The sequence below is a fragment of the Symphalangus syndactylus genome, chromosome 10 (genome assembly GCF_028878055.3).
Source record: "Symphalangus syndactylus isolate Jambi chromosome 10, NHGRI_mSymSyn1-v2.1_pri, whole genome shotgun sequence".
NCBI lineage: Eukaryota > Metazoa > Chordata > Mammalia > Primates > Hylobatidae > Symphalangus > Symphalangus syndactylus.
Window position 1 is genome coordinate 34724280 of NC_072432.2, and position 24575 is coordinate 34748854.

At 38.0% G+C, this 24575-nt stretch overlaps 1 protein-coding gene across 1 annotated transcript in view; it reads left to right on the top strand.

The window, feature by feature from the left end:
• Positions 1-1130: 1130 nt before the first annotated feature.
• TACR3 (tachykinin receptor 3) overlaps positions 1131-24575 on the top strand; it is a 108854-nt gene continuing 85409 nt past the window's right edge. The window contains exon 1 of the mRNA XM_055296853.2: positions 1131-1678. Coding sequence (XP_055152828.2) covers positions 1131-1678 — 548 coding nt within the window. The remainder of the gene's footprint in view (positions 1679-24575) is intronic.

Genomic DNA, 24575 nt, shown 5'->3' on the forward strand with positions numbered 1-24575 from the left:
AGTGTGTCCTCATGGTCAAGCCCTGAAAACTAAGGCACCATATGTCCAGAACCCTGTAACCAAGAGGGTGTATTCACAGTACTTACTGGCTACGTTCAACCCAGGGAAATATAGAGATCTGTCTTCTTGTCGTGTTTCAAGAAAATGTACTCCTTGGGATTTGCGATTTACTCTTAGTGTGCTATGACATTCCAACCCGAGCAGAATCCTCCAGGAGAATCCAGAGTCTCCAGCTGCCTGCTGGGAATGGGGTCAGAGGGACGGATTTCTAGTGATAGAGGTACAGGAAGGGGGAAAATGGGTGGATATGGGAAGTGGGAGCGAGAGGAAAAGGGATATGAGACGAGAGAATATAAACACCAGAGCAGAAAGTTGAATGAAATTCAAAACCCAGGGACACCTAAAAACGTTTGCGGCTGACTGTGCCCACAGCCTGCAGCAGTCTACACTCATGCACTCTCCGAAAAATCAGCAGGATCTTGCCCTTGCCTCATGGGTGAATGGTTAATTTGTGCAGGAAGGAACAGCCCCCAATACATGTTTGAGAACAGGGACCTCAGCAAAATATCCTGAAGTTAAAAGGAGGCAAACGATCTTGGAAAGATTTTAATTACAGCTGAGGGAGTGCAGCCCTCCCTTGGGCGGGTCAGCTTGCCAAGCTCCAGCTGCTTGTAGTGAATGAATGAAATGCGAAGGGCGGGAGGGAGGGAGGGAGTGCAATCACAGCCAGCGAAGGGGATAGTCAGCTCCGCGGCCCCTGCAACGTCACCGAAGCGTGGGGCTCCATGAGTATAAAGCGCGCCTGCAGCTCAGGATGCTCAGTTCTCCAGGCTGTGCCGGGCAGCTGGCGCCCTCCCTAGGTGTGATGTGACGCGATAACCCTTAATCTCGGGAGGATCTCATTCTTTCTGCCTGCCAGAGCCGCAAGCTCCTCTGCGAAAGTGCGGCTGTTGCCCCTTAGCCCCAGCTGCATCCCCTAACCAGCAGGGATTGCAGTATCTTTCAGCTTCCAGTCTTATCTGAAGACCCCGGCACCAAAGTGACCACGAGGCAGAGAAGAACTTCAGAGGAGTCTCGTCTTGGGCTGCCCGTGGGTGAGTGGGAAGGTCCGGGACTGCAGACCGGTGGCGATGGCCACTCTCCCAGCAGCAGAAACCTGGATAGACGGCGGTGGAGGCGTGGGTGCAGACGCCGTTAACCTGACCGCCTCGCTAGCTGCCGGGGCGGCCACAGGGTCAGTTGAGACTGGGTGGCTGCAACTGCTAGACCAAGCTGGCAACCTCTCCTCCTCCCCCTCCGCGCTGGGACTGCCTGTGGCTTCCTCCGCGCCCTCCCAGCCCCGGGCCAACCTCACCAACCAGTTCGTGCAGCCGTCCTGGCGCATCGCGCTCTGGTCCCTGGCGTATGGTGTGGTGGTGACAGTGGCAGTTTTGGGAAATCTCATCGTCATCTGGATCATCCTGGCCCACAAGCGCATGAGGACTGTCACCAACTACTTCCTTGTGAACCTGGCTTTCTCCGACGCCTCCATGGCCGCCTTCAACACGTTGGTCAATTTCATCTACGCGCTTCATAGCGAGTGGTACTTTGGCGCCAACTACTGCCGCTTCCAGAACTTCTTTCCTATCACAGCTGTGTTCGCCAGCATCTACTCCATGACGGCCATTGCGGTGGACAGGTGAGGAGAGGACGGACAGAGAGGAAAGAGGGAGAAGGGAAAGAAAAGAGCTGGGCGGTGGGATAAGATTACAAAGAAAATAGTAACGTAACGGGGTCTATAAGAGTAAAGAGACAGAATTTTTGCTGAAAGGAGGACACTAACCCATTTGTAGCCCTCGAGTGGCTGAACAAGTTTCAGGTTCAGTGGCCTCCAACACTCAAGCTCTTAATCATTGAGCCTTATTAAGGATATTTAGAGGGACTGAAGAAGGTGAATGAGGGACAGGTGAAAATGCCATTCCAAGTAGGGCAAACTTAGCTAGAAACGTTTAAGTACTAGCAAACTTTCTCAAATGACTTTTGAACAAAATTTATGTCATCTGTAAAGTGCACTTTTTGGCCTTCCTTCTCTCTATCAGTCACTATTCTGGCAGAGAAATGGTAGATGAGTCTCCCCTCCACCCTTCCCTCTTCTGTCTGTTCCTCATCCTCATCCTTCCCTATTCCATAGTCTTGCCCCAAGGCCAACACTGGTTTGGTCTCCCAGTCACCGAGAACTAGCAAAGGCCACACAAACTCTCCAAAAAACTACGGTAAACTAGCAGTTTCCACCGCATCTCAGATATGATTTAATTTCCAGTAATCTGCAGAGGCTATGAACTGAGTAAACCCTGTGTCTGCAAGTGTGTAACCGAATTTTTAAAAACTCTATGTGCATTTGCCTTCTCATTTTGAACATTATGAAGTATAGGTATTTGTGGAAATACAATGGTGAAACCCTACCTGTTATTGAAGGCTGGCTTTACTTTAATTCAACTTTGTGATGAAAACCAATAGCAGCTGATTTCAGTCTCAGCTTTGTGAAAGGCAGTTGCATGGGGGATACATGAGGGTGATTTCACCTTAACTTGAAGTCTCAATGTTCTTATTCATGCAAAGATTATTTTTAAACATTAACAAACCTACATCAAAATAAAATGGAGATAAATATTAATTCTTATGACATTTCAGTTGCCATTATAATAAAAAAATAAGAAAAAAACAGGTTGTTTCCATAAGTTCATCCTCTGTGTTTACTATTTTGAAATACTGAGCACTGAGGTATTAGTAACATGTATCTCTAGAAAATATTTTCATGTGCCAGGCCCAAAGGATTAAAGGAGCAGAGGTTAGTAGCCACTAACTAGAATAAATAAACGCAAAATCACACTTTTTAAAAAGCCTTTAAAATTGTCAATCTTCCCTTTCTCCTTTATCTCTGATTGTCCACACATATGCACCCCTTCATTTCTACTATGTATACGAGTGCAAAGAATGAAAAAAAATCAGACTCCAGTTGGGAAATAAGTGAAATTGCCTCTAATCTTACTACACCAAGATAGAAGTTAAGTTTTCCTTTTGTTTGAGCAGCTTCCTTGCTTGTTTTGCTTTGTTGTTTTTATTCTTTTTATTTCTTATATGTTTTTGATGTTTTGATTAGGGGAAGAGGTATTAGCATATAATGTTATAAAATTCTTACAATTTTCTTGAAAGGTTAATGATGCAATATGAACTTTGAAGAAAATTTTAGTGCATATGAAATCTGTATTTCAATTTGAAGGGGGAAAAAAAGGTTGTATTTTTCTCTTTCCAAATTCTTCCTGCCAACATTTATGAGATTGTCTTGGAGTTATTTTAAATAATCATTTAGTGCAATCTTAGTACAGTCATTGGTTTGAATTAATGAATACTATTAATCTTTACCATTTATGTAAAACATTAATCATTAAAACTATTAACAGATTTAGAGTATACGATATGCTATAAAATCTGAAGCATACTCAGTTCGAGTACTGAAAATCTCTTTTAAAACTATTATTTAAAAGAATGTTCTTATTTGAGCAGTTGATAAAAAATACAGAAATAGAGAAAAGCTTGTTTAAAATAGTCTTTAGAATAAAAAAGTATACAAAATACAATTATTAAAACTCTCAATAGTTTACCAGTCCAATAGTTTACCAATCTTTCTGCATTGGTGTCTTATCAAACATGAACTGTAAAAACTGACCCTGTACCGTTTTCAGTCATTTTATAGGTTAAAGAAAACCCTTCTGAGGTTGAAACCTGAATAACATGGTATTTTAAATCATTTTATAGGATATATTTTATAAGTTAAAGAAAACCTTTCTGTGGTTGACACTGAATCATGGTGCCTTCTGCATGGACTTAATGACTCATTTAGCTAAGAATATAGTAAACAGTATATATTTCCCAATTTAGACTACAATTGAAGTGTGAAAACGTCAATTATTTAATTTTGAGTGTTTTCTATCCCCACTTAATATAAACTGAATTATACCAACCTAAAATGGAAAATATATTCAATTCGCTTTGTTCCTCTGCCTAAAATCAAAAGACCCGTGATCTTGAAAATAATTGCAACTTTGACCTGGGCACATATGGCTTTTGTTCAGCTGTAGCAAAATGGTTGCAGCCTCTTATGACTCTGAGAAATGACCGATATTCCCTCAATGAACGCCTGTATCTTACAAATGGAGAACCTTAAGCTAATGGTCACACAATTGTTATAATAAAAGGCATTGAGTTTTCCTCGAAGTGTTCAGCACTCATTTTGTACTGGAAAAAATACTTTCTATTTTCATGATTTAAATAATATTAGTAAGTTTACTAGATTTGACTGTGAGATCACCAGTTCTGGTCTTATTCTGAAGCACATTAACTTCTGATTTGCTACAAAGTCCTGCGAAACTGTTTTCTAATTTGCCAGGAATCCATCTTCTAGTTCTACACATTTCCTTCTTGCCTAGAAGTCTACTTTGCCACTACCAGTACCTGTCTCCTCACCCCTATACCTCCAACACACACACACCCAACACACACACACACACACACACACACACACTCACTCACAAGATGAAATTATTTGTCAGTGAAGAGTTGCTTTTCTCTCCACCATCCTTCCCCAATTTGCCATTTTGAAAAATAACATGTAAATATAACACTTGCCTCAAAGATGATAAGCTTTTCCAAGATTATGCAGTAGAGCCAAGATTCAAATCACTGTGGTTTGCTCCAGGGCCAGTGATTCTCTTTACCTCTACACTACTATGACACCTAACAAGTTGTGATGACTGCAGGGTTTGATTAGACAAAGTCATCACCTTTAAACAAATTAGAATTTAGTACTTGCTTAAACTGTATATCTTACATGTATATATAACGTATCTTACATATATATATATATATATATCCGATATTTTACTTGAGAAAGTAGAAGGTAGAAAATTACTAATAGAACAGTTATTACAATACTAACATTTTGATTTCCATTCATTTACGACATATAGGACTTGATGTATGGTCATATTAGAAAATAGTTACATATTTTCTTTCATTTTCTAAGCACATGCTTTCAGAATAGGTTAGAAATTATAGGAAGTTTTATTATGACATATAGTAAATGAAAATTTCAGGGCATATGATCCAGTATTGATCTGAGTATTTAATTAAATATTTTTTTTAAACCACATACACTGTTTCTTGTAAACCTTAAGGGTGTGTGTTAGTCTGTTCTCACATTGCTATAAAGATATACCTGAGAGTGGGTAACTGATGAAAGAGGTTTAATTGGCCCATGGTTTCCCAGGCTATACAGGAAGCATAGTGGCTTCTGCTTCTGGGGAGGCCTCAGGAAACTTACAATCATGGCAGAAGACAAACCAGGAGCAGTAGTCTTACAAGGCAAGCAGGAACAGGACCAAGATTGAGAGAGGGAATGTGCCACACACATCTGAACAACCAGATATCACAAGAACTCTATCAGCAGACAGAACCAAGAGCATGGTGCTTCACCATTCATGAAGGATCCACCCCATGATCCAATCACCTCCCTCCAGGCCCCACTTCCAACACTGGGGATTACAATTTACATGCTATTTGGGTGGAGACACAGATCCAAACTATATCAAGGAGTAATTACTGTTTTATGTAATTGTTCAAAAGCCTTAAGAAAGATAGCAAAAAAGTTGTTCTCTAAATCCAGTGGCATACCTTCCATGAATAATTATTAAAAGGAGTGTTCAATAAAACTGTGTAAGAATAGTAAGGGCCAAGTAGATAAAAATTGGTCTTCTATGCTACCCTTTGTTGTTTTTAATTTATTTAGTAATCTTCTATTTCACTTTTTCATAAACCTAATTTATACAAGGTACTCAAAGATCCTCTAGGAAGAGCTTTTGAAAATTATTCTGAACAAAAAAAAATATACAGTCATGAGAAATACTAAGGCCTTAATCTAGTAACAGATTATCTAAATGTATCATGGTAAATTTTGCATCATTATCAACATTATAGATATAAACTCTTTGCTAAATTTTTTTCTTTTTTTATTATTATACTTTAAGATTTAGGGTACATGTGCACAATGTGCAGGTTTGTTACATATGTATCCATGTGCCATGTTGTTGTGCTGCACCCATTAACTTGTCATTTACATTAGGTATATCTCCTAATGCTGTCCCTCACCCCTCCCCCCACCCCACAACAGTCCCCAGAGTGTGATGTTCCCCTTCCTGTGTCCATGTGTTCTCATTGTTCAATTACCACCTATGAGTGAGAACATGTGGTGTTTGGTTTTTTGTCCTTGTGATAGTTTATTGAGAATGATGTTTTCCAGTTTCATCCATGTCCCTACAAAGGACATGAACTCATCATTTTTTATGGCTGCATAGTATTCCATTGTGTATATGTGCCACATTTTCTTAATCCAGTCTATCGTTGTTGGACATTTGGGTTGGTTCCAAGTCTTTGCTATTGTGAATAGTGCCACAATAAACATACATGTGCATGTGTCTTTATAGCAGCATGATTTATAGTCCTTTGGTTATATACCCAGTAATGGGATTGCTGGATCAAATGGTATTTCTAGTTCTAGATCCCTGAGGAATTGCCACACTGACTTCCACAATGGTTGAACTAGTTTACAGTCCCACCAACAGTGTAAAAGTTTTCCTATTTCTTCACATCCTTTCCAGCACCTGTTGTTTCCTGACTTTTTAATGATGGCCATTCTAACTGGTGTGAGATGGTATCTCATTGTGGTTTGGATTTGCATTTCTCTGATGGCCAGTGATGATGAGCATTTTTTCATGTGTTTTATGGCTGCATAAATGTCTTCTTTTGAGAAGTGTCTGTTCATGTCCTTCACCCACTTTTTGATGGGGTTGTTTTTTTCTTGTAAATTTGTTTGAGTTCATTGTAGATTCTGGATATTAGCCCTTTGTCAGATGAATAGGTTGCAAAAATTTTCTCCCATTTTGTAGGTTGCCTGTTCACTCTAATGGTAGTTTCTTTTGCTGTGCAGAAGCTCTTTAATTAGATTCCATTTGTCAATTTTGGCTTTTGTTGCCATTGCTTTTGGTGTTTTAGACATGAAGTCCTTGCCCATGCCTATGTCCTGAATGGTATTGCCTAGGTTTTCTTCTAGGGTTTTTATGGTTTTAGGTCTAACATGTAAGTCTTTAATCCATCTTGAATTAATTTTTGTATAAGGTGTAAGGAAGGGATCCAGTTTCAGCTTTCTACATATGGCTACCAGTGTTCCCAGCACCATTTATTAAATAGGGAATCCTTTCCCCATTGCTTGTTTTTGTCAGGTTTGTCAAAGATCAGATAGTTGTAGATATGTGGCATTATTTCTGAGGGCTCTGCTCTGATCCATTGGTCTATGTCTCTGTTGTGGTACCAGTACCATGCTGTTTTGGTTACTGTAGCCTTGTAGTATAGTTTGAAGTCAGGTAGCCTGTTGCCTCCAGCTTTGTTCTTTTGGCTTAGGATTGACTTGGCAATGCGGGCTCTTTTTTGGTTCCATATGAACTTTAAAGTAGTTTTTTCCAATTCTGTGAAGAAAGTCATTGGTAGCTTGATGGGGATGGCATTGAATCTATAAATTACCTTGGGCAGTATGGCCATTTTCATGATATTGATTCTTCCAACCCATCAGCATGGAATGTTCTTCCATTTGTTTGTATCCTCTTTTATTTCATTGAGCAGTGGTTTGTAGTTCTCCTTGAAGAGGTCCTTCACATCCCTTGTAAGTTGGATTCCTAGGTATTTTATTCTCTTTGAAGCAATTGTGAATGGGAGTTCACTCATTATTTGACTCTGTTTGTCTGTGATTGGTGTACAAGAATGCTTGTGATTTTTGTACATTGATTTTGTATCCTGAGACTTTGCTGAAGTTGCTTATCAGCTTAAGGAGATTTTGGGCTGAGACAATGGGGTTTTCTAGATATACAATCATATCATCTGCAAACAGGGACAATTTGACTTCCTCTTTTCCTAATTGAATACCCTTTATTTCCTTCTCCTGCCTGACTGCCCTGGCCAGAACTTCCAACACTATGTTGAATAGGAGTGGTGAGAGAGGGCATCCCTGTCTTGTGCCAGTTTTCAAAGGGAATGCTTCCAGTTTTTGCTCATTCAGTATGATATTGGCTGTGGGTTTGTCATAGATAGCTCTTATGATTTTGAGATACGTCCCATCCATACCTAATTTATTGAGAGTTTTTAGCATGAAGCGTTGTTGAATTTTGTCAAAGGGCTTTTCTGCATCTACTGAGATAATCATGTGGTTTTGGTCTTTGGTTCTGTTTATATGCTGGATTACATTTATTGATTTGCATATGTTGAACCAGCCTTGAATCCATTCTCTTTTTTTGTTGTCTCTGCAAGGCTTTGGTACCAGGATGATGCTGGCCTCATAAAATGAGTTAGAGAGCATTTCCTCTTTTTCTACTGGTTGGAATAGTTTCAGAAGGAATGGTACCAGCTCCTCCTTCTAGCTCTGGTAGAATTTGGCTGTGAATCCGTCTGGTCCTGGACTTTTTTTGGTTGGTAGGCTATTAATTATTGCCTCAATTTCAGAGCCTGTTATTGGTATATTCAGGGATTCAACTTCCTCGTGGTTTAGTTTTGGGAGGTTGCATGTGTCCAGTAATTTATCCATTTCTTCTAGATTTTAAAGTTTATTTGCGTAGAGGTGTTTATAGTGTTCTTTGAAGGTAGATTGCATTTCCGTGGGATGAGTGGTGATATCCCCTTTGTCATTTTTTATTGCGTCTATTTGATTCCTCTCTCTTTTCTTCTTTATTAGTCTTGCTAGTGGTCTATCAATTTTGCTGATCTTTTCAAAAAACCAGGTCCTGGATCCATTGATTTTTTGAAGGGTTTTTTGTGTCTCTAACTCCTTCAGCTCTGCTCTGATCTTAGTTTTTTCTTGCCTTCTGCTAGCTTTTAAATGTGTTTGCTCTTCCTTCTCTAGTTCTTTTAATTGTGATGTTAGGGTGTCAATTTTAGATCTTTCCTGCTTTCTCTTGAGGGCATATAGTGCTATAAATTTCCCTCTACACGCTGCTTTAAATGTGTCCCAGAGATTCTGGTATGTTGTGTCTTTGTTCTAATCTTTATTTCTGCCTTCATTTCGTTATGTACCCAGTAGTCATTCAGGAGCAGGTTGTTCAGTTTCCATGTAGTTGAGCAGTTTTGAGTGAGTTTCTTAATCCTAAGTTCTAGTTTGTTTGCACTGTGGTCTGAGAGACAGTTTGCTATAATTTCTGTTCTTTTATATTTGCTGAGGAGTGCTTTACTTCCAACTATGTGGTCAGTTTTGGAATAAGTGCAACGTGGTGCTGAGAAGAATGTATATTCTTTTGATTTGGGGCGGAGAGTTCTGTAGATGTCTATTAGGTCTGCTTGGTGCAGAGCTGAGTTCAATTCCTGGATATCCTAGTTAACTTTCTGTCTTGTTGATCTGTCTAATGTTGACAGTGGGGTGTTAAAGTCTCCCATTATTATTGTGTGGGAATCAAGGTCTCTGTAGATCTCTAAGGACTTGCTTTATGAATCTGGGTGCTCCTGTATTGGGTACATATTCATTTAGGATAGTTAGCTCTTCTTGTTGAATTGATCCCTTTACCATTATGTAATGGCCTTCTTTGTCTCTTTTGATCTTTGTTGGTTTAAAGTCTGTTTTGTCAGAGACTAGGATTGCAACCCCTGCCTTTTTTTTTTTTTGTTTTCCGTTTGCTTGGTAGGTCTTCCTCCATCCCTTTATTTTGAGTCTATGTGTGTCTCTGCACGTGAGATGGGTCTCCTGAATACAGCACATTGATGGTTCTTGACTCTTTATCCAATTTGCCAGTCTGTGTCTTTTAATAGAGCATTTAGCCTATTTACATTTAAGGTTAATATTGTTATGTGTGAATTTGATCCTGTCATTATGATGTTAACTGGTTATTTTACTCGTTAGTTGATGCAGTTTCTTCCTGGCATCGATGGTCTTTACAATTTGGCATGTTTTTTGCTATGGCTGGTACTGGTTGTTCCTTTCTATTTTTAGTGCTTCCTTCAGGAGCTCTTGTAGGGCAGGCCCAGTGGTGACAAAATCTCTCAGAATTTGCTTGTCTGTAAAGGATTTTATTTCTCCTTCACTTATGAAGCTTAGTTTGGCTGGATATGAAATTCTGGGTTGAAAATTCTTTTCTTTAAGAATGTTGAATATTGGCCCCCACTCTCTTCTGGCTTGTAGAGTTTCTGCCAAGAGATCCACTATTAGTCTGATGGGCTTCCCTTTGTGGGTAACGCGACCTTTCTCTCTGGCTGCCCTTAACAATTTTTCCTTCATTTCAACTTTGGTGAATCTGACAATTATGTGTCTTGGAGTTGCACTTCTCGAGGAGTATCTTTGTGGCATTCTCTGTATTTCCTGAATTTGAATGTTGGCCTGCCTTGGTAGGTTGGGGAAGTTCTCCTGGATAATATGCTGCAGAGTGTTTTCCAGTTTGGTTCCATTCCCCCACCGTCATTTGCAGGTATGCCAGTCAGACATAGATTTGGTCTTTTCACATAGTCCCATATTTCTTGGAGGCTTTGTTCGTTTCTTTTTATTCTTTTTTCTCTAAACTTCTCTTCTTGCTTCATTTCATTAATTTGATCTTCAGTCACTGATACCCTTTCTTCCAGTTAATTGAATCGGCTGCTGAAGCTTGTGCATTCGTCATGTAGTTCTCGTGCTGTGGTTTTCAGCTCCATCAGGTCATTTAAGGACTTCTCTACACTGGTTATTCTAGTTAGCCATTCGTCTAATCTTTTTTCAAGGTTTTTAGCTTCTTTGCAATGGGTTCAAACTTCCTCCTTTAGCTCAGAGAAGTTTGATGGTCTGAAGCCTTCTTCTCTCAACTTGTCATTCTCCGTCCAGCTTTGTTCCACTGCTGGCAAGGAGCTGCTTTCCTTTGGAAGGGGAGAGGTCCTCTGATTTTTAGAATTTTCAGGTTTTCTGCTCTTTTTTTTTCCAAATCTTTGTGGTTTTATCTACCTTTGCTCTTTGATGATGGTGACGTACAGATGTGGTTTCAGTGTGGATGTCCTTTCTGTTTGTTATTTTTCCTTCTAACACTGAGGACCCTAAGCTGCAGGTCTGTTGGTGTTTGCTGGAGGTCCACTCCAGACCTGTTTGCCAGGGTATCAGCAGTGGAGGCTGCAGAACAGCCTATATTGTTGAACAGCAAATGTCGCTGCCTGATCGTTCCTCTGGAAGCTTCGTCTCAGAGGGGTACCCGGCTGTTTGAGGTGTCGGTCTGCCCCTACTGGGGGGTTGCCTCCCATTTAGGCTACTCAGGGGTCAAGGACCCACTTAAGGAGGCAGTCTGTCCATGCTCAGATGTCAAACTCCCTGCTGGGAGAACCACTACTCTCTTCAAAGCTGTCAGACAGGGACATTTAAGTCTGTAGAGGATTCTGCTGCCTTTTGTTCGGCTATGCCCTGCCCCCAGAGGTGGAGTCTACAGAGGCAGGCAGGCCTCCTTGAGCTGCGATGGGCTCCACCCAGTTGGAGCTTCCAGGCAGCTTTGTTTACCTACTCAAGCCTCAGCAATGGCAGGTGCCCCTCCCCCAGCCTCACTGCCTCCTTGCAGCTCGATCTCAGACTGCTGTGCTAGCAATGAGCAAGGCTCCTTGCATGGGACCCTCTGAGCCCGGTGTGGGATATAATCTCCTGGTGTGCCGTTTGCTAAGACTATTGGAAAAGTGCAGTATTAGGGTGGGAGTGACCCGATTTTCCATGTGCCATCTGTCACAGCTTCCCTTGGCTAGGAAAGGGAATTCCCTGACCCCTTGTGCTTCCCAGGTGAGGTGATGCCTCGCCCTGCTTTGGCTCTCGCTCGGTGGGCTGCACCCACTGTCCTGCACCCACTATCTGACAAACCCCAGTGAGATGAACCCTGTACCTCTGTTGGAAATGCAGAAATCACCCATCTTCTGCGTCGCTCACACTGGGAGCTGTAGACTGGAGCTGTTCTTATTTGGCCATCTGGGAACCATGTCTAATTGATTTTCTTCTGGATTACAGATGCATAAGAATCTATACAATGAACAGACAAATATAAATGAATAAAAAATTAAGATTGGAGAAAAAATACATCAATGTAAAACAAGACCAGGTTGTTATATATATGAAGTCATGCCAAAGTAAATTTGTAAAGTAGACATTGGGGTCAAACAGTCTTAATTTCTTGTAAAAGTTAAACTTCAAATATGTCTCTGAGTCTCTTGATAATTATACAAAAAAAAGATCAAATTAGTAATATGGTTTACACTCTCTGTAAAGACAGTACATACACATTCCTTAAGTGCTAAAGAATTTCTGATACTTGAGTTTCAAGGAATTATTTGTATGAGTAAAAAGAAGAAAATATCCTCAAGCACACTGTCATAAATGCAAAAGCAGGTTTCCTATGGATTTTTATTTAGCATTCCACCGAGTGGGCCAAAGGCATGGCACCAGAGCAGAGCTCAGTGAATGACATTTTCAGGTACTAAACATGTATCTGAGCAAAGTTTCCAGATGGTCTGGTTTGATACAAAGATAAAACTCCAAGAAAGGATAAGGCATATTTTCTACTGAAGTATCTTTTTTTCTCATTCGAACTTTGGATATAGCTTGGGAAGCAGATAACTCAAAGTTGTAATATATGGCAAAAACTCTTGGAATCAATTTTATCCCAGTCCCCAGTTGCTGATCCTGATTCATCATCCTTCCCAGTCTTATACTTAAACATATTTTTTCTTATTCATTGTAAGAGCCACACATTCAGTGAAGAAACAAAAGTATATAAGTATTAGAAAGTTAAATTTAACTTTTACCCATTGTTGTCCTACCACCTAAATATCACCGACCTATGACCATCACATCCACATTGCAATGCCCCCCCTGGTTTTTTATTATATATACTTTCTTTCTCCCTCTATGCACTCATGTACAGTACATTATATACATGCATATATATATATATATATCTGTGTATATATGTGTGTATGTATATATATCTGTGTATAATGTGTGTATATATATACACAGATATATTTTCTTTATTTAAACAATATAACATTATGTCATATAAATTAACATGCTGTTATGAAACATTTATTTGACAAATTATAGATCTTAGACATACTTTAGCATCAGGATATAGAGATTTGTTTTATTCTATAAAATTTAGTTCGATTTTTTAATAGATAATTCATGTATTTGGCTTAAAGCTCAAAGAAGCAAATAATTCACAAATATAAAATTCCATTGGTAACCCTTCTTTGATGTGTGCTCATGTATACTCAATTACCTCCTTGACATTTCTACTTGGATGTCTGAAAGGCCCTTTAAATTCCACAAAACCCATCACCTTACCTCCAAATATTTTCCTCTTTGTGTTTCAATAAAAAGTGCAAGCATTCATCAGCTTGTTCAAATAACTCACCCATCTATTACATTTTTTCTGCCTTTACTCCCACTTCCCTACTCCAAGCCACCCTCATATCCTTTCTGATCTACTAAAATAGCCTAATTGGTCTCCCCACATCCAGGCTTAACCTACCCTAATGTGTTCATATTGTAACACAAAATTATGTTTTCAAAACATAAATGAGAAAATATTTTCCACACCCCTATTTAGAATCCTACAATGTTTCCATTGCACTTATGAGAAGAAAAATATTCTTAATCCAGTACAATTTCATTAGATAATTCAACTGGCCTAATCTCTGTTTCAACCACTCAGATCCTCTTTCAAGTTCATTAATGTATGATCCTATCTTTTTGCCATAAACTCTTTGAATACACAGTTTTCCTTCTCCCTCAAATTCTCTTCTTCCAATTCCTGGTTAGCTAAATGTACTCCTCTTTTAGATAACAGTTCAAATGTCACTTTTACAGAGACACCTTCCATGATCCTCCCAATATAAATTAGCTGTTTCCTTATAGATTCCCATAGCACATGACAATCATAACATTTTCATATTTATGTTTATTTATGAAATATAAATTTTATGTTTCTGTTTAAGACTATTTGATTGATAATTTGCTCTAAGAGACTTGTAAGTACCATAAAGGCAGGGTGAATGTTCTTAGTCCTCTTTGCATTCTTATGTCTGTCATCCTGATTTGAACATAGTAAGGATGCACTCTGGATTGATGAATAAATGAATTATAAAAGTAAACAAATGAATGAAAAGGCAATGAAATACCACTTTTTATGTAACAAAAATGATAAGAGATTGGTAAGCATGGAATGAAACAGGCATTTTTACACATATTTTTTATGAAATTGCAATTTTTACAGTCTAAAATTATCAATTAGTACTTTATATAGTTTATCCTAACATTTGGGTGTAAATTGGTAAAAATCTCTTAGGAGGGTAATTGTCAATTCATACATCCTTTGAGTCATTTATTCTACTCAGGATTTAATTTTTAAGAAATAATAATAGATTTTTAATAAAAACTCATATTTAAAGATAGTTTTCAAACCAAAATGCAAAGAACTAAAAACAACTAAAATTCCCAAAAAAAGAAAATGATCTAACAAATTATAGCGCATCCAAAAATGAAATTTTATGTAGAAATAAAAAATTACATATTTGAATATAACCACAATTCTTCCAAGTCTCTGTGCCCTTGTGTATAAATATGGTAACATTAACATGAATATTTAAATTTCTTTGATTCATAACTTTTACTTATAAACCATTTCTTGCTATAGTGTCCTAATTATTTCAGAGTCCCTAGTGAGGATAGTTGGGGAGAGGATAGTGGTAAGAGTTTATCAGTAGTCTTCTTTAGCACTTGATATGGTTTGGCTCTGTTTCCCCACCCAAATCTCATTTTGAATTGTAACCCCCATAATCCCCATGTGTCAAGGAAGGAACCAGGTATGAGGTGATTGGATTATGGGGCTGGTTTCTCCCATGCTGTTCTTATGATAGTGAGTGGGTTCTCATGGGATCTGATGATTTTATCAAACAGTTTTCCCTGCTCTTGCTTACTCTGTCTCACTTACTACCATGTAAGATGTGCCTGTTTCCTCTTCTGCCATGACTGTAAGTTTCCTGAGGTCTCCCTGGCCATGCAGAACTGTGAGTCAATTAAACCTTCTTTGTTTATAAATTACCCAGTCTTGGGTAGTATCTTTACAGCCTTGTGAAAACAAACTAATGCAGTAGTTCTACAGCAATGTCAACACTTCCATAAAGAGTATGACCATTTCACTGGAGTAGGAGGCTATCTCCTTTTCCATATTGCTATTTTTAACACATTACATCCAAATCTGCAAGATTCACAAGTTACAAACTTTGCCCTCAGCATGGCATTTTTGTGAAGCCTATTTTATTCTAAATAGAATATGGAAGAATATCTCATCTCTACATTTTGCTAAATGTTTTACCAATTTCCTTTCTTTTTTTTTTTTTTTTTTTTTTCTGAGATAGAGTCTCACTCTGTTGCCCAGGCTGGAGTGCAGTGGTGCAATCTTGGCTCACTGCAAGCTCCGCCTCCTGGGTTCACGCGGTTCTCCTTCCTCAGCCTCCCGCATAGCTGGGACTACAGGCGCCTGCTACCACGCCCTGCTAAATTTTTTTTGTATTTTGTAGTAGAGATGGGGTTTCACTGTGTTAGCCAGGATGGTCTCGATCTCCTGACCTCGTGATCCGCCCACCTCGGCCTCCCAAAGTGCTGGGATTACAGGCTTGAGCCACCACGGCCGGCCATGTATTACCAATTTCTTTTTTTTTTTTTTTTTTTTGAGATGGAGTCTCGCTCTGTAACCTAGGCTGGAGTGCAGTGGCGCCATCTCGGCTCACTGCAAGCTCCGCCTCCTGGGTTCACGCCATTCTCCTGCCTCACCCTCTCCGAGCAGCTGGGACTACAGGCGCCCGCCACCACACCCGGCTAATTTTTTGTATTTTTTAGTAGAGACGGGGTTTCACCGTGGTCTCAATCTCCTGACCTCATGGTCCACCTGCCTCGGCCTCCCAAAGTGCTGGGATTAAAAGCGTGAGCCACCGCGCCCGGCCTATTACCAATTTCTTAATACCCAACGTTCTTTCATCTTGTACTTGCAGTTCTCTCTTCATAGGGTTCAGTTCTAAATCAAATGTCCAGCATGAGAAATTGTGCATACCCTTTCTTCCCTATGCCTCATCACTCTGAGCATAAATCATTTTTATTGAGGTTTCCTCATTGGTATATTAAATAAATGCTGTAGAATAGACAACTGGGGTTTGCAGCTCCACCACTTCATTAGACACAGTCAGATTCTTAATCTAATTCTAGACCCAGCAGGATTTTTAACACATGAGAAATTTTTAGACCATGGATTTAACAGTCCGATATAATTTTATATGTGCCATAAGGTGAATATGGATTGAATTTTCTCTGAATCTTGAGACTTTGGATAATTTTATATTCTTTTATAGTTATTTAATCATCCACAACAAAATGCTATTCTTTTACACAAAACAAAATAATGTTGAATAATTATTAAGTTCTGAGATGAGTGGTGGTGTGGTTGTACAATAGTGTAAATGTACTTATTGCCATTGAACTGTACACTTAAAATGGTTAAAATGGCAAATTTATGTTATATATATTTTACCACAATAAATTTTAAAAACAATATTAATTAATTAAAATGAACACTTTTAAAGTATGATGACTCTGAGATACATGCAAAACAATTTGGACTCCAAAACAGGAAAAGTTGATTAAAATTTGTTTAAATGCTTTTGAGGTATATATTTTACAGCAACATTTTATTTTATTTTATTTTATTTTATTTTATTTTATTTTATTTTATTTTATTTTATTTTTATTATACTTTAAGTTTTAGAGTACATGTGCACAACGTGCAGGTTTGTTACATATGTAAACATGTGCCATGTTGGTGTGCTGCACCCATTAACTCATCATTTAGCATTAGGTATATCTCCTAATGCTATCCTTGCCCCTCCCCCCACCCCACAACAGGTCCTGGTGAGTGATGTTCCCCTTCCTGTGTCCATGTGTTCTCATTGTTCAATTCCCACCTATGAGTGAGAACATGTGATGTTTGGTTTTTTGTCCTTGTGATAGTTTGCTGAGAATGATGGTTTCCAGCTTCATCCATGTCCCTACAAGGGACATGAACTCATCATTTTTTATGGCTGCATAGTATTCCATGGTGTATCTGTGCCACATTTTCTTAATCCAGTCTATCATTGTTGGACATTTGGGTTGGTTCCAAGTCTTTGCTATTGTGAATAGTGCCACAATAAACATACGTGTGCATCGTGTGCATGTGTCTTTATAGCAGCATGATTTATAGTCCTTTGGGTATATACCCAGTAATGGGATGGCTGGGCCAAATGGTATTTCTAGTTCTAGATCCCTGAGGAATCATCACACTGACTTCCACAATGCTTGAACGAGTTTACAGTCCCACCAACAGTGTAAAAGTGTTCCTATTTCTGCACATTCTCTCCAGCACCTGTTGTTTCCTGACTTTTTAATGATCACCATTCAAACTGGTGTGAGATGGTATCTCATTGTGATTTTGATTTGTATTTCTCTTATGGTCAGTGATGATGAGCATTTTTTCATGTGTCTTTTGGCTGCATAAATGTCTTCTTTTGAGAAGTGTCTGTTCATATCCTTTGCCCACTTGTTGATGGGGTTCTTTGTTTCTTTCTTGTAAATTTGTTTGAGTTCATTTTAGATTCTGGATATTAGCCCTTTGTCAGATGAGTAGGTTGCAAAAATTTTCTCCCATTTTGTAGGTTGCCTGTTCACTCCGATGGTAGTTTGTTTTTCTGTGCAGAAGCTCTTTAGTTTAATTAGATCCCATTTGTCAATTTTGGCTTTTGTTGACATTGCTTATGGTGTTTTAGACATGAAGTCCTTGCCCATGCCTATGTCCTGAATGGTATTGCCTAGGTTTTCTTCTAGGGTTTTTATGGTTTTAGGTCTAACATGTAAGTCTTTAATCCATTTTGAATTAATTTTTGTATAAGGTGTAAGGAAGGGATCCAGTTTCAGCTTCCTACATATGGCTAGCCAGTTTCCCCAGCACCATTTATTAAATAGGGAATCCTTTTCCCATTGCTTGTTTTTGTCAGGTTTGCCAAAGATCAGATAGTTGTAGATATGCGGCATTATTTCTGAGGGTTCTGTTCTGTTCCATTGATCTATGTCTCTGTTTTAGTACCAGTACCATGCTGTTTTGGTTACTGTAGCCTTGTAGTATAGTTTGAAGTAAGGTAGCATGATGCCTCCAGCTTTGTTCTCTTGGCTTAGGATTGGCTTGGCAATGTGGGCTCTTTTTTGGTTCCATATGAAATTTAAAGCAGTTGTTTTCCGATTCTGTGAAGAAAGTCACTGGTAGCTTGATGGGGATGGCATTGAATCTATAAATTACCTTGGGCAGTATGGCCATTTTCACAATATTGATTCTTCCTACCCATCAGCATGGAATGTTTTTCCATTTGTTTGTATCCTCTTTTATTTCATTGAGCAGTGGTTTGTAGTTCTCCTTGAAGAGGTCCTTCACATCCCTTGTAAGTTGGATTCCTAGGTATTTTATTCTCTTTGAAGCAACTGTGAATGGGAGTTCACTCATGATTTGGCTCTCTCTCTATGATTGGTGTACAAAAATGCTTGTGATTTTTGTACATTGATTTTGTATCCTGAGACTTTGCTGAAGTTGCTTATCAGCTTAAGGAGATTTTGGGCTGAAACAATGGGGTTTTCTAGATATACAATCATGTCATCTGCAAACAGGGACAATTTGACTTCCTCTTTTCCTAATTGAATACCCTTTATTTCCTTCTCCTGCCTGATTGCCCTGGCCAGAACTTCCAACACTGTGTTGATTAGGAGTGGTGAGAGGTGGCATCCCTGTCTTGTGCCAGTTTTCAAAGGGAATGCTTCCAGTTTTTGCCCGTTCAGTATGATATTGACTGTGGGTTTGTCATAGACAGCTCTTATTATTTTGAGATACGTCCCATCAATACCTAATTTATTGAGAGTTTTTAGCATGAAGCGTTGTTGAATTTTGTCAAAGGCCTTTTCTGCATCTATTGATATAATCATGTGGTTTTGGTCTTTGGTTCTGTTTATATGCTGGATTACATTTATTGATTTGCGTATGTTGAAGCAGCCTTGCATCCCAGGGATGAAGCCCACTTGGTCATGATGGATAAGCTTTTTGATGTGCTGCTGGATTCGGTTTGCCAGTATTTTATTGAGGATTTTTGCATCAATGTTCATCAAGGATATTGGTCTGAAATTCTCTTTTTTGGTTGTGTCTCTGCCAGGCTTTGGTATCAGGATGATGCTGGCCTCATAAAATGTGTTAGGGAGGATTCCCTCTTTTTCTATCGATTGGAATAGTTTCAGAAGGAATGGTACCAGTTCCTCCTTGTACCTCTGGTAAAATTCGGCTGTGAATCCATCAGGTCCTGGACTCTTTTTGGTTGGTAAACTATAGATTATTGCCACAATTTCAGAGCCTGTTATTGGTCTATTCAGAGATTCAACTTCTTCCTGGTTTAGTCTTGGGAGGGTGTATTTGTCAAGGGGTTTATCCATTTCTTCTAGATTTTCTAGTTTATTTGCATAGAGGTGTTTGTAGTATTCTCTGATGGTAGGTTGTATTTCTGTGGGATCAGTGGTGATATCCCCTTTATCATTTTTTATTGCATCTATTTTATTCTTCTCTCTTTTCTTCTTTATTAGTCTTGCTAGCAGTCTATCAATTTTGTTGATCTTTTCAAAAAACCAGCTCCTGGATTCATTAATTTTTTGAAGGGTTTTTTGTGTCTCTATTTCCTTCAATTCTGCTCTGATTTTAGTTATTTCTTGCCTTCTGCTAGGTTTTGAATGTGTTTGCTCTTGCTTCTCTAGTTCTTTTAATTGTGATATTAGGGTGTCAATTTTGGATCTTTCCTGCTTTCTCTTCTGGGTATTTAGTGCTATAAATTTCCCTCTACACACTGCTTTGAATGTGTCCCAGAGATTCTGGTATGTTGTGTATTTGTCCTCGTTGGTTTCAAAGAACATCTTTATTTCTGCCTTCATTTTGTTATGTACCCAATAGTCATTCAGGAGCAGGTTGTTCAGTTTCCATGTAGTTGAGCGGTTTTGAGTGAATTTCTTAATCCTGAGTTCTACTTTGATTGCACTGTGGTCTGAGAGACAGTTTGTTATAATTTCTGTTCTGCCTCTTTTCAAGGCTAAAATGTTTCACTTCCTTTACCTATTAACTACTATGAGATAAGTCTATTGCGCCTACCTGGGAGTTTCTTTCACTCTTATTCTTTCTAACTCCTCCACGTTTAAGCCACAGTCTGCCACTCCGTTTTCATCTAAAACCTCATTCTCTTATAAAAAATGAAATAAAATGAAATTGAATGGTGGTGTACACATTTGGAAAAGCAAATCTAGCTTACAGTCTAAATAGAATATCATGTATAGCTAATTATGCATAGTGTTTTGTGTTATCTCTATAAAGCATTGACTACTAGAAATATTATTTACAAGTGAATTTCAACCTAACACATACAGGCATACATCATTTTATCTCACTATGCTTTATTACACCTTGCAGATATTGTGCTTTTTACAAATTAAAGGTTTGTGACAATCCTGCATCAAGCAAAACTATTGGTGCCATTTTGCTGAGAGCGTGTGTCACTTCATGTTTTCGTGTCACATTTTGGCAATAGTAACAATATTTTTAACTTTTTATTTATTATTATATCTGTTCTGGTGACCTATGATCAGAGATCATTGATGTTACTCTGGTAATTGTTTTGGAGCTTCACGAACCATGCCCATGTAAGAAAGTGAAGTCCATCAGCAAATGTGTATGTTCTGACTGCTCCATCTGCTCCTGACTCTCTTCCTCTCCTTGAGACTCCCTATTTCCTAACACATAACAATGTCGAAATTAAGCCAGTTAATAACCATACAGTGTCCTCTAAGTGTTGAAATGAAAGAGTCACAATGTCACTCATTATTTGAGTGAGTTAAGCTAGAAATGATTAAGCTTAGTGAGGAAGACATATCAAAACCCAACACAGGCTGAAAGCTAGGCCTCTTGCACCAAACAGCCAAGTTCTGAGTGGAAAGTAAGAGTTACTGATGGAAATTAAAAGTGCTACTCCAGTGAACACCGAATGGTAAGCAAACAAAACAGCCTTATTGCTGATATAAAGACAGTTTAAGTGGTCTGGATACAAGATCAAACAAGCCACAACATTTACTTAAGCCAAAGCCTAATACGTATCAAAGATCTAGCTCTTTTCAATGCTATAAAAGCTTAAAGATTTGAAGAAGCTGCAGAAGAAAACTTGTAGCCAGCAGAGTTTGGTTCCTGAGGTATAAGGAAAGAAGCCATCTCCATAACATAAAAGCGCAAGGCAAAGCAGCAAGTGTTGAAAAGCTTTAGCAGGTTATCTAAAGGACCTAGTTAAAATCATTGATGAGGTGGCTATGTTAAAGAACAGGTTTTCAATGTAGAGAAAACAGTTTTACATTGTAAAAAGATGCCATCTAGGACTTTCATAGCTAGAGAGGAGAAGTCAATGCCTGACTTCAAATCTTCAAATGACACGCAGACTCTGTTACTAAGGGTTAGTGCAGCTGGTGACTTGAAGTTAAGCCAGTGCTCATTTGTTATTCCAAAAATCCTAGGGCCCTTAAAATTCGTGCTGTCTATTCTGCTAGTTCTCTATAAAACGAACAACAAAGCATGGATGATGACACATTTGTTCATGTCATGGTTTAATGAATATTTTAAATCTATTGTTAAGACTCACTGTTCAGAAAAGAAGATTCCTTTCAAAATATCACTGCTCATTGGCAATGCACCTAGTAACCCAAGAGCTCTGATAGAGATATATGAGACTAATGTTTTTTCATGTCTGCCAACACAACATTCATTCTGCAGCCCAGGGATCAAAGAGTAATTTAGACTTTCAAGTCTTATTATTTCAGAAATTTATTTTGTAAGGCAATAGCTGCCATAGTGATTCCTCTGATGGATCTGGGAAAAGTAAATTGAGAATCTTCTGGAAAAGATTCACCATTTTAGATAGCATTAAGAACATCATAGATGACTTTGAGGGGTTCAAAACTTCAGTGAAGGAAATAACTGCAGTTGTGGTGGAAATAGCAAAAGAACAAGCCTGAAGATGTGACAGAATTGCTGCAATCTCATAATCAAACTTTAATGTTGAGGAGCTGCTTCTTATGCATGAACAAAGAAAGTGGTTTATTTAAATTGAATCTACTCCTGGGCAAGATACTGTGAACATTGTTGAGATAATAATAAACAATATAGAATATTATATAAACTTAGCTGATAAAGAAGCAGCAGGGTTTGAGAGTATTGACTTCAACTTTGAAAGACATTCTACTGTGGGTAAAATGCTATCAAACAGCATTGCATGCTACAGTGAAATCTTTTGTGAGAAGAAGAGTTAATTGATGTGATAACCTTCATTAATGTCTTATTTTTAAAAACCTTTGTGGGATACAGCAAAAGCAGGACTAAGAGGGAAGTTTATAACAATAAAGACCTACATCAAAAGATCAACACAAAGAAAAGATAACCAAAATTGACAAACCTTTAGCCAGACTAAGAAGAAAGGAGAGAAAATATAAATAAATAAAATCAGAGTTGAAAAATGAGATATTACAATTGATAGCTCAAAAATTTAAAGGATCATTAGAGAGTACTATTGTGCAACTATAAGCCAATAAATTGGAAAACCTAAAAGAAAAGGATAAATTCTTGAATACATACAACCTCCTAATATTGAACCATAAATAAATAGAAAACCTAAATAGGCCAATATTATGTAATGTATAGAGCCAGTAATAAAAAGTCTGCCATCAAAGAAGAGCCCAGGACTTGATGGTTTCAATGCTTAATTCTACCAAACATTTAAAGAAAAGCTAACACCAATCCTACTCATACTATTCCAAAAATATTAGGAAGAGGGAATACTTTCAAACTCATTCTCTAGGGCCAGCATTACCCTGATACCAAAACCAGGCAAAGACACTACAACAAGAAAAAAAATTAAAAACTGCAGACCAATATTGATTAATATAGATGAAAATAATCCTCAACAAATACTAGCAAACCAAATTCAACAACACATTAAATAGATCATTCATCATGATCAGCTGAGGGTCACATCAAATCCATAAACATGAAACATTACATCAACAGAATGAAAGACAAAAAATAGATGACTATTTCAACAGATGCTAAAAAAGCATTTGGTAAAATTCAATGTCATTTCATGATTAAAAACTGTCATCAAACTTGATAGAAAAGAAATATACCACAATACAATAAAGGCCACATATAACAAACCTACAGTATCATACTGAATGGGAAAAACTGACAGCCTTTTCTGTAAGATCTGGAACAAGACAAGGATGCCCATTTTCACTATTTTTATTCAATATAGTACTGGAAGTCATAGCCAGAGTAGTTAGACAAGAGAAAGAAAGAAAGCATATCCAAATTAGAAAGAAAGAAGTCAAATTATTCTTGTTTGCAAACGATATGATCCTGTATTTAAAAAACCTAAAGACTCCACTAAAAACGAAAAACTGTTAAAACTGATAAATGAGTTCGATAAAGTTGGACAATACAAAATCAACATACAAAAATCAATAGCATTCCTATATGCCAACAGTAAACATCTGAAAAGGAAATCAAGAGAGCAATCCCATTTATAATAGCGACAAATAAAATAAAATACCCAGGAATAAACTTAACCAAAGAAGCAAAAGATCTCTCTATTGATGAAAGAAATTGAAGAGGACACCAAAAATGGGAAGATATTTCATGTTTCATGGCCTGGAAGAATTAATATTATTAAAATGTCTATTCTACCCCAAGCAATCTACAGATTCAATGCAATTCCCATCAAAATACCAATGATATTCTTCATAGAAAATTTGTTTAAGTCCTAAAAGTTGTATTGAATCACAGAAGATCCCAAATAGTCAAAATAATTCTCAGCAAAAAGAACAAAACTTGAGGAATTACATTACCTGACTTCAAGTTATACTGCAAATTTTGTAGTTACCAAAACAGTATTTTGCTGGCATAAAAACAGACACATAGACCAATGGAATGGAATAGAGAACCAAGAAATAAATCCACACATTTGCAACCAATTCATTTTCAACAAAGGTGCCAGGAACATACATTGGGGAAATGACAAGTTTGACAAGAAATGACCATTTAACAAATGGTTCTGGGGAAACTGGATATCCATTATGCAGGAGAATGAAACTAGACCTCTATCTCTCACCATATAAAAAAATCAAATAAAAATTAATTAAAGACTTATATGTAAGACCTAAATTATGAAACTACCATTAGAAAACATTGTGGAAAAACGTAAGGACTTTTGTCTTATCAAAGATTTCTGGAATAAGACCACAAAAGCACAGGCAATCAAAGAAAAAAATCCATAAATGGGATCACACCAATGCAAAAAACCCTCTGCACAGCAAAGGTAAAAAT